At 42.5% G+C, this 14,257-nt stretch overlaps 1 protein-coding gene across 5 annotated transcripts in view; it reads left to right on the top strand.

Annotated features, from left to right (window-relative positions):
• The window catches only part of SYNE2 (spectrin repeat containing nuclear envelope protein 2), a 379,604-nt gene that overhangs the window by 78,445 nt on the left and 286,902 nt on the right, over nucleotides 1–14,257 (top strand). For all 5 annotated transcript variants that reach the window (XM_032134991.2, XM_032134990.2, XM_032134988.2 and 2 more), the window contains exons 3-6: nucleotides 11,822–11,883; nucleotides 12,893–12,988; nucleotides 13,083–13,160; nucleotides 13,249–13,341. In XM_032134991.2, coding sequence (XP_031990882.1) covers nucleotides 11,822–11,883; nucleotides 12,893–12,988; nucleotides 13,083–13,160; nucleotides 13,249–13,341 — 329 coding nt within the window. The remainder of the gene's footprint in view (nucleotides 1–11,821; nucleotides 11,884–12,892; nucleotides 12,989–13,082; nucleotides 13,161–13,248; nucleotides 13,342–14,257) is intronic.

The raw sequence follows: 14,257 nt of genomic DNA, 5'->3' as shown, positions 1-14,257 counted from the left end.
ATGGCTAAAATATGTTGCATTATTGTCTGAATTTAATTATCGTCCTTACCGTGTCTGTCCTAGCTAACAGTGAGTTGGCAGTATTGTTGTAGGGAATGGCAACAGGGTCTCATTAGCACATGCCTGTGACGTAATAAGAAATATATATTTGGTCTCTGCCCCTGGTTCCTGGCAGAGAGCTCCTAAAACCCTTGTAATTTCCTGAACCGCAGGGATGTTAGTTGTTCTAATATTGTTGTTCTAATATTTGATCTTTGGCTCTGGTTCCTGACACAGAGCTCCGAAAGCCCTTGGAATTTCCTGGGTGATAGGACCATCTTTTGTTCTAATGAGGCCACTCTTGATGGGCTCCTAGATAGCTTCAGGATGGAGTCTGGTTACCAGAAAGACCAAGCCATGATTAGAAATTTGGAACTCCTCCCACCTCCATCTTCTAGAGGGGTGAGAAGAGCTGGAGATTGAATTAATAATTCATTATGTTTATGTGATGAAGCCTCCATAAAAATCTCTAAAGTGCAGAGCTAAAAAAATCTATATCTTATGGAAATTCTAGTGGGAAAGCCATACAATATATCAATAACAAATAAGTAATATAGTATCATTTACACATTGTAAATCTAAAGAAGAAAGTAAATAGGATAATATGATAAAGAGTAATTGGATGGAGGGTATTTTGGATAATGTGTTTGAAAAATTTTCTCTGAGGCCAGGCGCAGTGGCTCATGCCTGTAATCCCAGCACTTTGGGAGGCCAGGGCGGTTGGATCACCTGAGGTCAGGAGTTCAAGACCATCCTGGCCAACATGGTGAAACCCCGTCTCTACTAAAAATCCAAAAATTAGCTGGGTGTGGGGGTGGGCGCCTGTAATCCCAGCTACTCTGGGAGGCTGAAGCAGGAGAATTGCATGAACACGGGAGGCGGAGGTTGCAGTGAGCCAAGATTGCGCCGTTGCACTCCGGCCTGGGTGACAAGAGTAAAACTGTCTCAAAAAAAAAAAAAAAAATTTTTTTTTTCTCTGTAGAGATATTCGACTGAAGGCATCAGGATGACCCAGCCGTATGAAATGCAAGTAGAAAATGTATTCCAGAATTCCAGGTTAGGGAAACAGCAATTACAAAGGCAAACATGTCATGAAATGAAGTTTTAGAGGTAGGCAGGAGCCAGATTACATAAAGCTGTGGACCATGATTATAGTTTGGATTTTAAAATACAATGAGATGGGGCCAGACACGGGGGCTCATACCTGTAATCCTAGTGCTTTGAGAGGCTGAGTCAGGAGGATTGCTTGAGGTCAGGAGTTCGAGACCAGCCTGGATGACATAGGTAGACCCCTGTCTCTACAAAAAATGAAAGAAGTTAGCGGGGCGTGGTGGCATTTGCCTATGGTCCAGCTACTTGGGAGGCTGAGGTGGGAGGATCACTTGAGCCTAGGAGGTTGAGGCTGCAGTGAGCCCTGGTTGCACCACCGCATTGCAGCCTGGGCCATACAGTGAGACCCTGTCCCCCCAAAAAAAAAAAAAAAAAAAAAAAGAAGGCAATGAGATGGTTGTACAGCTTTGTGAATTATACACTTTAAAAAGTGAATTTTATGGTGTATGAGTTATATTTCAATAAAACAGTTGTTAATTTAAAAAAAAAATCTCTAAAGTATAGTTTGGAGACCTTCTGGGTTTGTGAACACATTCATGTGCTGGGACCCTTCCAGACCTTGCCCTCTGTACACCTTCATCTGGCTGCTCATCACTATCCTTTATCATTATCCTTTTTTTTTTTTTTTTTTTTTTTTAAAGACAGAGTCCTGCTCTCTTGCCCAGGCTGGAGTGTAGTGGTGCAGTCATAGCTCACTGCAAACCTTCGCCTCCCAAGTTCAAGCAATTCTCCTTCCTTAGCCTCCCAAGTAGCTGGGATTACAGGTGACCGCCACCACACCTGGCTAACTTTTTGTATTTTTAGTAGAGACAGGGTTTCACCATGTTGACCAGGCTGGTCTCGAACTCCTGACCTCCGGTGATCTGCCCACCTCAGCCTCCCAAAGTGTTGGGATTACAGGCGTGAGCCACCACACCATATAATAAACGAGCAAACATAAGTGTTTCCTTGAGTTCTGTGAGAGCCATTATAGCAAATTATTGAACCTGAGGAGGGGATCCCGGGAACCCCTGATTTATAGCCAAGTCAGAAATGTGGGTAACCTGGAAATCAACTACCTGTGATTGGCATCTGAAGTAGGGGAGAGTCTTGTGGGACTGAGCCCTTAACATGTGGGGTCTGCACTAATTCCAGGCAGTCATTGTCATCATAGAATAGAGGACACCCACTTGGTATCTGGAGAGCTGGAGAATTGCTTAGTATTAGGGAAAAACTCACACATTTCATATCATAAGTGAAGTATTAAGAGTTGTAATACAGAAAAAGAGTGCTTTTCTTCCATAATGCCTTTTGTTCAAGACGTTTTATTAGTAGAAGAAACAAATTGCCTAGGGGTTATTAAAATAAGGATTGGCCAGGCACAGTGGCTCACACTTGTAATCCCAGCACTTTGAGAGACCGAGGCAGGTGGATCATGAGATCAGGAGTTTGAGACCAGCCTGGCCAACATGGTGAAACCCCATCTGTACTAAAAATACAGAAATTAGAAGAGCGTGGTGGCGGGTGCCTGTAGTCCCAGCTACTCAGGAGGCTGAGGCAGGAGAATCACTTGAACCTGGGAGGCGGAGGTTGCAGTGAGCCGAAATCATGCCATTACACACCAGCCTGAGCTGCAGAGCCAGACTCTGTCTCAAAAAAAAAAAAAGAGAGAGAGAGAGAAGACATAGGCCTAGTATAACTGTTGCCAATAAATTCTTTTCCTCCATCTAATAAGTCAGTTTTATCCTCAATACTTTTAGTATTTCATAAGTCTTTCAATCAGCAAATATTTACTGAGGATTTTTTTTCTACATTACACTGCTGAGGGGAAGCAAAAACACAAAAGCACAAAGGTTTAACTCCAAGTTCTCATGTTGAGTAGGAGGGAAACATGTAAGTTATGTACCAGAAGTTCAAGTTATAGTCTTGAACTCCTCCTGGACTCCACTGATCCTCCCACTTCAGTTTCCAGAGCAGCTGGGACTATAGGCATTTACCACCATGCCTGGCTCTAAGATTAGCTTTTAATTTCTATCTTATATCCTTATGTACTGTTCGAAAAATTTTATAAGCACTACAGATTACTTTGTAATAGTAATAAGCAGAAAAGATTCAACAAAGTACTGTCAGAGGCCAGAGCCAGAATAGATTATTTCTATTAATTTTAAGAAAGGGGATTTTGGGGCCAGGTGCAGTGGCACACACCTGTAATCCCAGCACTTGGGAGGCCAAGGCAGGTGGAGCACCTCATCTGAGGTCAGAGTTCAAGATCAGCCTGGCCAACATGGTGAAACCCTGTCTCTACTAAAAATACAAAAATTAGCCAGGCGTGGTGACGAATGCCTGTAATCCCAGCTACCTGGGAGGCTGAGGCAGCAGAATCACTTAAACCCAGAAGGTGGAGGTTGCAGTGAGCCGAGATCGTGCCATTATACTCCAGCCTGGGCGACAAGAGCAAAACTCCGTCTCAAAGGAAAAAAACAAAACAAAACAAAAAGAAAGGGGACTTTTGGCTGTGTGCAGTGGCTCATGCCTGTAATCCCAACACTTTGGGAGCCTCAGGTGGGTGGATTGCCTGAGCCCAGGAGTTCAAGGCCAGCCTGGGCAACATGGAAAAACCCCGTCTCCATAAAAAATACAAAAATTAGGCGTGGTGGCACACACCTGTAGTCCCAGCTACTGGGGAGGCTGAGATGGGAGGATCACTTGAGCCGTGGAGTTCCAGGCTGCAGTGAGCTGCGATTGCGACACTGCACACTCCAGCCTTGGTGACAGAGTTGAGACCCTATCTCCAAAGCAAAAAAGGGGTGTGGAACTTTTAAACTGGATATGTCCAATTATAATAAATGTTGATCGAATGCCCACATGTGCTGGGTGCTGGCGTTTCTATGAACGCAGAGAGATGGGGAAGAGTGGCCATTCCATAGAATATGTAGAGTGGCGATGCAGAAAAGGGTGAAACGTCGTTGGGGAATTGTAGCTATCCTAGTTTGGCCAGAGAAATAGGATATGGGTAGAGAAGTCGTGGAGCCAAGTTACAAATGACCTGGAATGTTAGGCTAAGAATTGATCATTTTTTCAGTAAGGAATTAGGGAATGATCAAAAACAATTTTAATAAGGAGAGTGAAAGATCAAAGTAATGAATCTAGGGCCACATGCAGTAAACTTGTTTTTAATAATCCAATCATATGAGGAGAAGAAGAGAAATTCTTTGATGAGAAGAGGTCGCAAGGCTTCCTCACAGAGTAGAGAACACTCCTGGAGATGCCACATTTTAATCCTGCATCGCTCTGCGTTTAAGTGAAAATGAAAGCTAGTGATTCTTAGCCTCAGGTAACTGCTTTTGAACTCTTACTACCAGGGAGGACTCCTGGAGTCAACATTTTAGACCAACTTTTGGGAAATGACCTTGCTGAGACTTAGTAGCCGTGGTAGTTTCATAATGAGCTTTAAAATGAAAATCCACACCCTTTAATTAGCTTAACTCAATTTGCTTTCAGTTTAGTTCCCTTCTGGCTAAGGATATGAATTGCCTCGCTCACAAAAGCAGACTGAATCAGAACAAACTCAGGGATTAAATGTATTTTTATGGTAATAACACCTAGAGAAAAACCTTTGCCTTCTGTGCCTCATTTCTCAAATTCAGGCAAATATTTTTCAAGGATGATAATCAAAGGATACTCATATGGGCCTGAATAAAATTCACTGACCACATTTTCCTACATTATGTATATATATTTGCCTGAAAAATCAAGATAATTTCTCATTCTCCATTCCCTTAGCTTTTTTTTTACAGAAATTCATCATTGTAGTAGATTGTATTATTCTCTTTATTTCTTTGCTTTTTCTATCCCTAACATCTGCTGATTAAAAGGTCCTATTCTCTACATGCCATTCTAAGAAGAGTTTTATTAAGTTGCTATAAGCACGTGGCTCTCAATTACTTTTTCCCCAATGGGTCAGCCTTTGAAAAGAACAAAAGGTTCCTTATCCTGCCATAGGGTGAGCTATTTGGCGCTGGTTCCCATTGAATACTGCCATTCAGGGATAAAGCAGTATGAAAACGTGAGAAAAGTGTGTCAGGGGATAAATGGAATGGCACATACGAAATCATTTAATTGAGCTGCTACAAAGGTGTTTAATTGCACCTGGGATGTCTTTGTTTGCCATTAAGCAAATGTTCTTTATTGCATTTAGAGGGTTCTGATTTCCAGGATGAAGAGGCATTCTCTAAGTTCGGACAATGAGTTAAAAGCCATGCAGATTCCTTTCCAAATCTTTTTTTCTGAAGATTTCATTTGTGCACTGTCTTCTTTGCTAACTGGATAATACCTGTGGGGTTTTGTTCTGGCTGCTCCTCTTAGTGTTTTTTCCCTTGTTTTATTAGAGTTTAATCAGATTAGGACAGAGATAACTTCTACTTTTCCTTAGAAAAGTTTTGATTATTGTAAATTCAAGTTTACATCTCTGTCAGGGGATGTTCCTCAGTTTGCTCTCCGTTTAGGTGCTCCATTTGAACAATCCAGTTAGAGCCCTGATTTTGCTGCCACTTTTCTCAGCTAGGAAATCTCATAGTCCCAGGTTGCTTAGTATAAGACCCCTTTTGTCTAGTATCACGTGCAAATGAAATGACCCCTCATCTTATTTGGAAATAGCTCAAAATGGCTGAGGTTTCCAGGTGGGCATGGATTAGGAAGACTCCGTGGGCACACAGTGGTCTTTTTGCACTCAGTTTCATGCTGCATTTCACCTCCTCTGAGGTTGTTGAGTTGTGCTCCTCCCTCCCGCCATAACTCCCCTCAAGTCGGTGCATGCTCTATCTCTGGGACCTGATAATATTGCTGATTAGTTTCTTTTTTTACACCTTATCATCTAGATGGAAAAAATCTCTCTTGGTCCCTTAAAAATAAGAGAGGAATTTTTGTTTTTGTTGTTGTTTGTTTTCATTTTGAATGTCTACTCTATTGCTAGGAATGGATAGGGCCCTCTCTGCTTTCACATGTGACCCTGATTAGTGTACAGCGTGTGAATATAACTTGATCCTGGAATCGCAAAAACTTGTTCTCTAGTTTTTTTTCTATTAAGATACAAAATTAGCTTTTGATGCTTTTCGTGGGGGGGAAGTGGCAATACATGCTTAAAAGTTATTCTCTTATCTTCTGATATTAGGGGACAAAGCAATGAAAACGTTTCTCAGAGATTCTAGGAGATTTAGTATAGTTTTGAATTATAGGACAAAATTGTGGTACTCTGGAATTACTTCATTGAGATAAATTTATATAAAACAGGAATAACTCTCAAAAGCCTGAATTATCCAGTTGGCTTATCAGAACTCAGTTTAGTTCAGTTAGCAATTATTGAGCACCCTATAAAGTGTAGATCAGTAGGCTATAACTAATTTAAACTGGTAATGCATAAAAAATGGAAAGGATTAAAAAGGAAAAAAATTCCAGTGAGGCTTAGTGCATCTTTAATCTCTAATCAGTCACAATATTTACTAGGCAGTTGTAAACACCACAAAATTCCATTTATGCTGCTAGGCCTTCTAATTCTTAACCAGAGCTCCTGTCTACTTCAAAATTTTTCTAGAACTTAAATTAGATGTCATACTTTTACACATATTGAAGGCCAAATACCAGCAATTTCAGTTCACTGTGACTATTAGATAGAGATTAATATGGGAGAGAAAAGTCCAAGGAAAACAAGTAGTAGAAGGTAGAACAGACAACTTTAAGAGAAAGGACTGTGAACTCATAAAGGTAGATTTGCTTCAATATAGTAAAATATAACAACCACAATAATAATTAAAAACATTATTATTAGGTTGGGTGTGATGGCTCACACTTGTAATTCCAGCACTTCGGGAGGCCAACGTGGGAAGATCACTTGAGTCCAGGAGTTCAAGACCAGCCTGGGCAACATAGACCTCATCTCTACTAAATTAAAAAAAGAAAACAAAACATTATTATTATTATTATTATTGAGACGGAGTCTCGCTCTGTCACCCAGGCTGGAGTGAGTGCAGTGGCACAATCTTGGCTCACTGCAACCTCTCCCTCCCAGGTTCAAGCGATTCTCCTGCCTCAGCCTCCTGAGTAGCTGGGATTACAGGTACCCGCCACCACGCCTGGCTAATTTTTGTATTTTTAATAGAGATGGGGTTTCACCATGTTGGCCACGCTGGTCTCAAACTCCTGACCTCGTGATCTGCCCACCTAAGCCTCCCAAAGTGCTGGGATTACAGGCGTGAGCCACTGTGCCCGGCCCAAAACATTATTATTATTTCAGAAAATATTTATTTAGGGCCTACACTGGGCCAAGCTTTTCTAGGTTCTTGGGACATAGCACAGACGAAGCCTCTTTGCCTGTGTTGTGGTGCTTAAATTCTATTGAGAGGAGAGTGAGACATTAACAATAAACTTACTGCATAAGTAATTTACCTGGAATGTTAAAAGAGATAAGTACTCTAGGGAAAGAGAATAGAGCAGGACAAGAGGGATCGGGAGTTGGGGGTGTTACAGTTTTAGATTGGACACTCAGGGTAGACCTCTTAGATGAGGTGTTGTCTGAGCCAGGATTTGAAGGAGGTGAGGGAATTCGCCTGTGGATAACAGTAGAAAGAACAATCCTACAAGAAAGAACAGCTGGTGCCAAAGCCTAAGGTGGGAATGGGCCTGGGGAGTTTGAGGAAAACAGGAAGCCAGAGTGGTTGGAGCAGAAGCAGCAAGTGGGAAGCAGGGAAGGGCAGATGGTGGTGGGGCTTACAGCCATCATGAGAAGTGAAGGGAGGAGCCCTCACAGGGTTTTGAGCAAAGGAGTTTCCTGATCTGAGTGAACATTTTAGCAACATCACTGCCTGCTGTGCTGAGCATAGTATTTTGGGGCAAAGCTGGAAGGAATATCTGTCTCAGTAATCCAGGTGGAGGTGATGGTGACTTGGGCCAGGGTGGTGGTGATGGAGGTGGTGAAAAGTGGTCATATCCTGAATATATTGTGAGGGTGGACCTAACAGGATATCCGGAGGCATTAGATATGAAACGTGAGAGAAAGGGGGGAGGCAACCTTGATGAAGGAGGAAAATCAGGAGTCTGGGTCCTGGAAGCAGGAGAGGAGAGTGATCATCTGTATCAGATGCTGCTGATGGGTCCAGCAGGATGAAGGTTGAGAATAGACCATTGGTTTTCACGAGAGTGTGTCACTGAGGATCTTGATTCAAGTGACCATGATGAGAAAGCTGTTTCAGTCGAATGGCAGGGACCTGATTGGTATGGGTTCAGTTAAGAGTGAGGGAGGAGAAGAGCTGGAGACAGTAAACACAAACTATTTGAGGAATTTCGCCACAAAGGAGCAGACAAATGAAGCGATGGCTGGTCGGGAACTGGTGTCAAGAGGTTTGTTTTTGGATGGGAGAATTAACAGTATGGCTGTTTACTCATGGGAATTGTCTAAGTGAGTGGAGGAAGACGATAATAGGGAAGAGGTAGGAACAGAATGTTCTTGCATTGGAGTACAGGGATGGGATATAGTGTACAAGTGAAAGGATTGGCTTTAGATCTGAGCAAGGCTAGTTCATCTGTGCTGATAGGTTGGAGGCAGAGCACTTTTGCAGGTTGTTAGATGAAGGGGTGGGAAGCAAGGTCTCAGCTGAGTTTAATGATGGGGGAGGAGGTATTGGACATTTGTGGAAGAAGAAAAGGGGTTAAGTTGCCATCTGGGGAGCGGGAGAGGGCCATATAGTGTGATTACTGGGCAGCATTTAGGGCCCACTGGGGGTGCTGGTGAGACCAGTGAGCACTGTTCGGTGGGTTTCTCCAGCCACATTCAGCAACCTGTTTGTAGGATGAAGTGCACAGAGTAGTCATGAAGTGTCAAAGCAAATAGAACAAAACAGATGAAATGCAAGGAGTGTTGGTAATAATTGATCATGGAACTTAAAATGGATAAGAATGAAAGGTAGGACATCCTGGGGATGTGGGACACCGAAAAACTGGCAAAGTCAATGGCTTGGAGTTATTGATGAACTGAAAGGATTGTTGGAGTTGGGGCACTGAATGGAGATGCATGAACTTGAGATCATGGAGGAGTTGTTATTAGTAATGACAAAGTCTGGAGTATGACCACGACAGCAAGGTGATTGATGCAGGGCAGAAGACAAGTGTATTGGAGAGGAGGAATTCGAGAAACTGAGGGGCCGGGACATTGGAAGGTTCATTGCTGTGTATATTGAAATTGCCAAGAATAAGGCCAGGTGTGATGGCTCATGCCTATAATCCCAGCACTTTGGGAGGTGAGTTGGGAGGATTGCTTGAGCCTAGGAGTTTGAGACCAGCCTGGGTAACATGGTGACACCCATTTCTACAAAAAATTTAAAAAATTAGCTGGACATGGCAGTACACACCTGTAGTCCCAGCTGCTTGGGAGCCTGGGAGGTCAAGGCTGCCGTGAGCCATGATCACACCCCTGTATTCCAGCTTGAGCAACAGAGTGAGACCCTGTCTATACATAAGTAAATCAGAAAGTTCTAAGAATTAGGAGTTCTATTGGACAGAGTGACAGTGGAGAAGGAGCAGAAAGGGTGGGAATTGATAGAGGTAGGCAACAATTGTGATAGCAAGGATAGTCTGATGATATGAGATTCAAAGCTTCGGGATTTCAGGGACAAAGAGGGTAGAGGATGAACTGGAGATGGCCATGAGGAGTGAGGAAACGGTGGTACGAGGGCTGCAAGAGAAAGCAAAGCCACCACTTGAGAGGGCTGCAGGGGAAGCGGTATTCTCAGGAGAGCCGGGTTTCCATGAGAGCAGGAAGGCAAAGCCTCAACACCAGAGAGGGTATTGGACGTGGAGAGGATTTTGCTGATGGCACACCACGGATTTCATCATCTGTGGAAGCATTTTAGGACTTAAGGAGAGGTGGGAGATGAGAAAAGTTGGGGGGATATGCAGAGTCTTACGGGAATTAGAAAGAAATGAGAGGGACGAGAGTCTAGAGTGCATGTGCTTGTGTGTGCATGTATATATATGTGTGCTTATGTGTGTGCTTGCATGTGTGCATGTGAGTGTGTGCATGTGTGCATGCACTGGCTGATATAAGCAAGGATAAAGGGTATAGTGAGATGAGGCCCGGTGAACTTGAGGTTGATGGTGGCAAGGCTGTAAGCATTGGGCACAGGGTGCCATGGGTTTCTGGGCCTATGCTTATCTCTGCCCATCCAGGTGAGGAGGCCTGGGGAGATGGAAGCTCAGTTCTTGAGTGCAGGGCTAACCCTTAACCTCGGTGTTGAGAATGTCTGCTGAAAATCGGGGTAGAGGTCTAAGGGAGGCATGGTGTCAGTGTGGGGCCCACTCCTGCTCAGAGGGGCAAGAAGGGCTGTACTCTGAGGGTTCAGGTCTTCCCCTTGACTCCTACCTAGATTTTTTCTTTTCTTTTCTTTTTTCTTTTTTTATTTTGAGACGAAATCTCGCATTGTTGCCCAGGCTAGAGTGCAGTGTCACAATCTCGGCTCACTGCAACCTCCGCCTCCTCAGTTCAAATGATTCTCCGGCCTCAGCCTCCCAAGTAGCTGGGACTACAGGCGTCTGCCAACATGCCCGGCTAATTTTCACATTTTTTGTAGAAATGGGGTTTCCCCATGTTGTCCAGGCTGGTCTTGAACTCTTGACCTCAGGTGATCCACTGGCCTCGGCCTCCCAAAGTGCTGAGATTACAGGTGTGAACCACCACATCCGACCCCTGCCTGTTTAATAAGAGTAATAGCCAGCACTTCTTATGTGCCAGAGTCTATGCTAATCACTTTAAGTGAATCATTAGATTCTTATAATAATCTCTAGAGACAAATGCCTATTACTTTTTTATTAAACAAGGACACTGCTCAAGGTCACACAGCTACTCCGTAACAGAAACAGGATTTGAACACAGTTCTCTCTAATTACAGCCCATTTACAGTTAATTCTGTGGCGATGTATTCTCTGTGATAAATGTTAAGACTAAACCTTAATGATTTCATGTGCCATTTAAAACATCTTCTTATGTTCTGGGGTCATCTTTACTGCACGGTTTTGGCTTAAACTTAAAGTCTAGGTTAGGAACTGCTGTTGCTCTTCACAGTTCTTTGTACAGTACTGTCAAGGTGGTATAGGGTCTCAGTTCTTTTTTTTTTTTTTTTTTTAATGAAACAGAGTCTTGCTCTGTTGACCAGGCTGCAGTGCAGGGGCATGATCACGATTCACTGCAGCCTTGACTTCCTGGGCTCAAGCCATCTTCCCCTCTCACAGGTTCATGCCACCACGCCTAGCTAATTTTTGTGTTTTTTGTAAAGATGGGATTTCTCTATGTTGTCCAGGCTGGTCTCGAACTCCTGAGCTCACATGATCTGCTTACCTCGGCCTCCCAAGTGCTGGGATTACAGGTGTGAACCACAGCACCATGGTCCTAATTCTTTAGTCAGTAAAAAATATTAAAAACCATTGTCTCATCAACAAACCCATGGTTTAAAAAAAAATATCGTGTCAACATGCTTTTTCTAAAACACTACTTGGACAAACATCTACAGTTTAGACTAAATTCTGAAAAGTTTGTAAGCTTGTGAAACACAGGCACACACCTAGCGTGACAGACCTTTGAAGCTCTGATATGTGCAGGAGGTTTCTGAGGCTTCTGGTTTTATAACTGCAGTTGTTCTTTCTTTGATAGCTGAACAGGAAGACACCCAGAAGAAAGCCTTCACGTGCTGGATAAACTCACAGTTGGCCAGGGTAAGCAAACAAAGACCAAATTAGGTTATAAATCTATTTATTACTCCCCCTACTCCTTCCGTTTTGACCCCAAGGAGGCCATTAAAAAATGGTACTGGTGATGACAGGGAAAAGGTTGTGGAATGTCTTTTCTTGAAAGAATGTGCTAAAAGTTATCTTGATCTTGTTTTGATGTATTTGTTACTCTTTCTCACACAGAAAAAAAGGTACTTTTAAGGATATGGGACAGTGCTATAAAAATATTTAATCACACCTCTTTCATCAAGTGAAGTAATAGTAATACTGATTTGCATATAATAAATGTTATATATTAGAAACTGTCCTAAACTCTTTAAATGTAATGATTATGACAACTCCTGACAATTTCACGACATCCCTATGAAATAGATAGTAATATACCCTTTTAAAGGTCAAGGAAACTTCAGTACAGAGAAGTTTTGTGACTTGCATGTGGTCACACAGCTTAGAAGTGATAGTGCTGGGATATGAACCCAGACAGTCTGGACTCAGTGGCCTTGATCATAATCACTGTGCCATCCTACCACACTGATGCTGAGTGTCTAGAGTAACCTAGATACACAATGAATGAGCCTCTTCTCACAGACCACGCACACTGTTTTTTCTCTGTCCATTTCGACACGATGCTTGTAATTCTAAGAAAGGGTAAATACATAAGCAGGTTACTCCAGAAATGTAATCTGCTCTCCAGATGGGTCACTAGCGGCTGATTCTAAACGTCTTTAATGCCACTTGTATGCACAGGTTTTAAGCTCTCAGTGAAAGCTCCATGCAGAAAGGGTGTTGTGTTACTAGAAATTAGCCATAAGATAAATTAAATTCGCTAGTTTTCTTATGTTTTGATATGAATCTTTGCATGTTCTCTCTTATTCTCTTAAGAAGAAAGTCATTACTGAATTTTAGTTTTTCACAAAGCACATTTATGAGATTCTTAAAGGTATTCTTTTTGGACCAAAGTTTGAATGATTATTTTTCTTGTGACCTTCTGCAGCACACTTCTCCCTCAGTTATATCCGACCTATTCACAGACATTAAAAAGGGGCATGTCCTCCTGGATCTGCTAGAAGTACTTTCTGGGCAACAGTTGGTAAGATTTTTAAATGACACTGAGAAACTTTCTGTTGCCTTAAAAAATATATATTTCATTTTTTCTGAGTAATATATTTGCTTGAATTTCACAGCCTCGGGATAAAGGATCTAATACATTCCAGTGTAGAATCAATATAGAACATGCCTTGACATTCCTAAGAAACCGATCAGTAAGTACAAATTTTACTTAAAAATTCACAGGAGAGATTAATGCTCTGGAATATTTCCTCCTTTTAACCTGCATTTCTTGTTTTCCAGATTAAGCTAATAAATATTCATGTTACTGATATCATTGATGGAAACCCATCCATTATCCTTGGCCTAATTTGGACAATTATCCTGCACTTTCATGTAAGTAGTTTGATGATATAAAAATTATTTCTACCCTACCACAGTATAAAATAAATGTAATGCAATAAGTGTGAGTTGACTAGATTCAGCCCTGAGCTTCTCCTATAAATAGGACCTCTGGAAATCTTGAAGAGGTAGAAAATAATAGCAGACCCTTTTGCCATTTCTGTTATTGGTTTTTTTTTGTTTTTTGTTTTTGTTTTTTTTTTTGAGACAGAGTCTCGCTCTGTCGGCCAGGCTGGAGTGCAATGGCACAGTCTTAGCTCACAGTAACCTCTGCTTCCTGAGTTCAAGTGATTCTCCTGTCTCAGCCTCCTGAGTAGCTGGGACTACAGGTGTGTGCCACCGTGCCCAGCGCTAATTTTCGTATTTTTTTTTTTTCTTTTTTTTGAGATGGAGTTTTGCTCTTGTTGCCCAGGCTGGAATGCAATGGTGCAATCTTGGCTCACTGCAACCTCCACCTCCTGGGTTCAAGTGATTCTTCTGCCTCAGCCTCCCAAGTAGCTGGGATTACAGACATGCACCACCACGCCCAGCTAATTTTGTATTTTTAGTAGAGATGAGGTTTCTCCATGTTGGTCAGGCTGGTCTTGAACTCCTGACCTCAGGTGATCCGTCCACCTCTGCCTCCCAAAGTGCTGAGATTACAGGTGTGAGCCACCATGCCCGGCCTAATTTTTGTATATTTTGTAGATACGGGGTTTCACCATGTTGGCCAGGCTGGTCTCAAATTCCTGACCTCAGGTGATCTGCCTGCCTCGGCCCCCCAAAGTGCTGGGATTACAGGCATGAACCACCGTGCCTGTCCTGTTGCTATTTTTCAATTGAAAGTTGAATGCTGAATTATCATGATATCCTGCATTATCCATAATATCAGTACCAGTCTGAACAGAACCTGCCATGGTAAATGTTTGCT

Source organism: Hylobates moloch, unplaced genomic scaffold, assembly GCF_009828535.3.
Source record: "Hylobates moloch isolate HMO894 unplaced genomic scaffold, HMol_V3 SCAFFOLD_16, whole genome shotgun sequence".
Lineage (NCBI taxonomy): Eukaryota > Metazoa > Chordata > Mammalia > Primates > Hylobatidae > Hylobates > Hylobates moloch.
The sequence above is the reverse complement of the archived record's forward strand: the minus strand, read 5'-3'. Positions and strand labels throughout refer to the sequence as shown.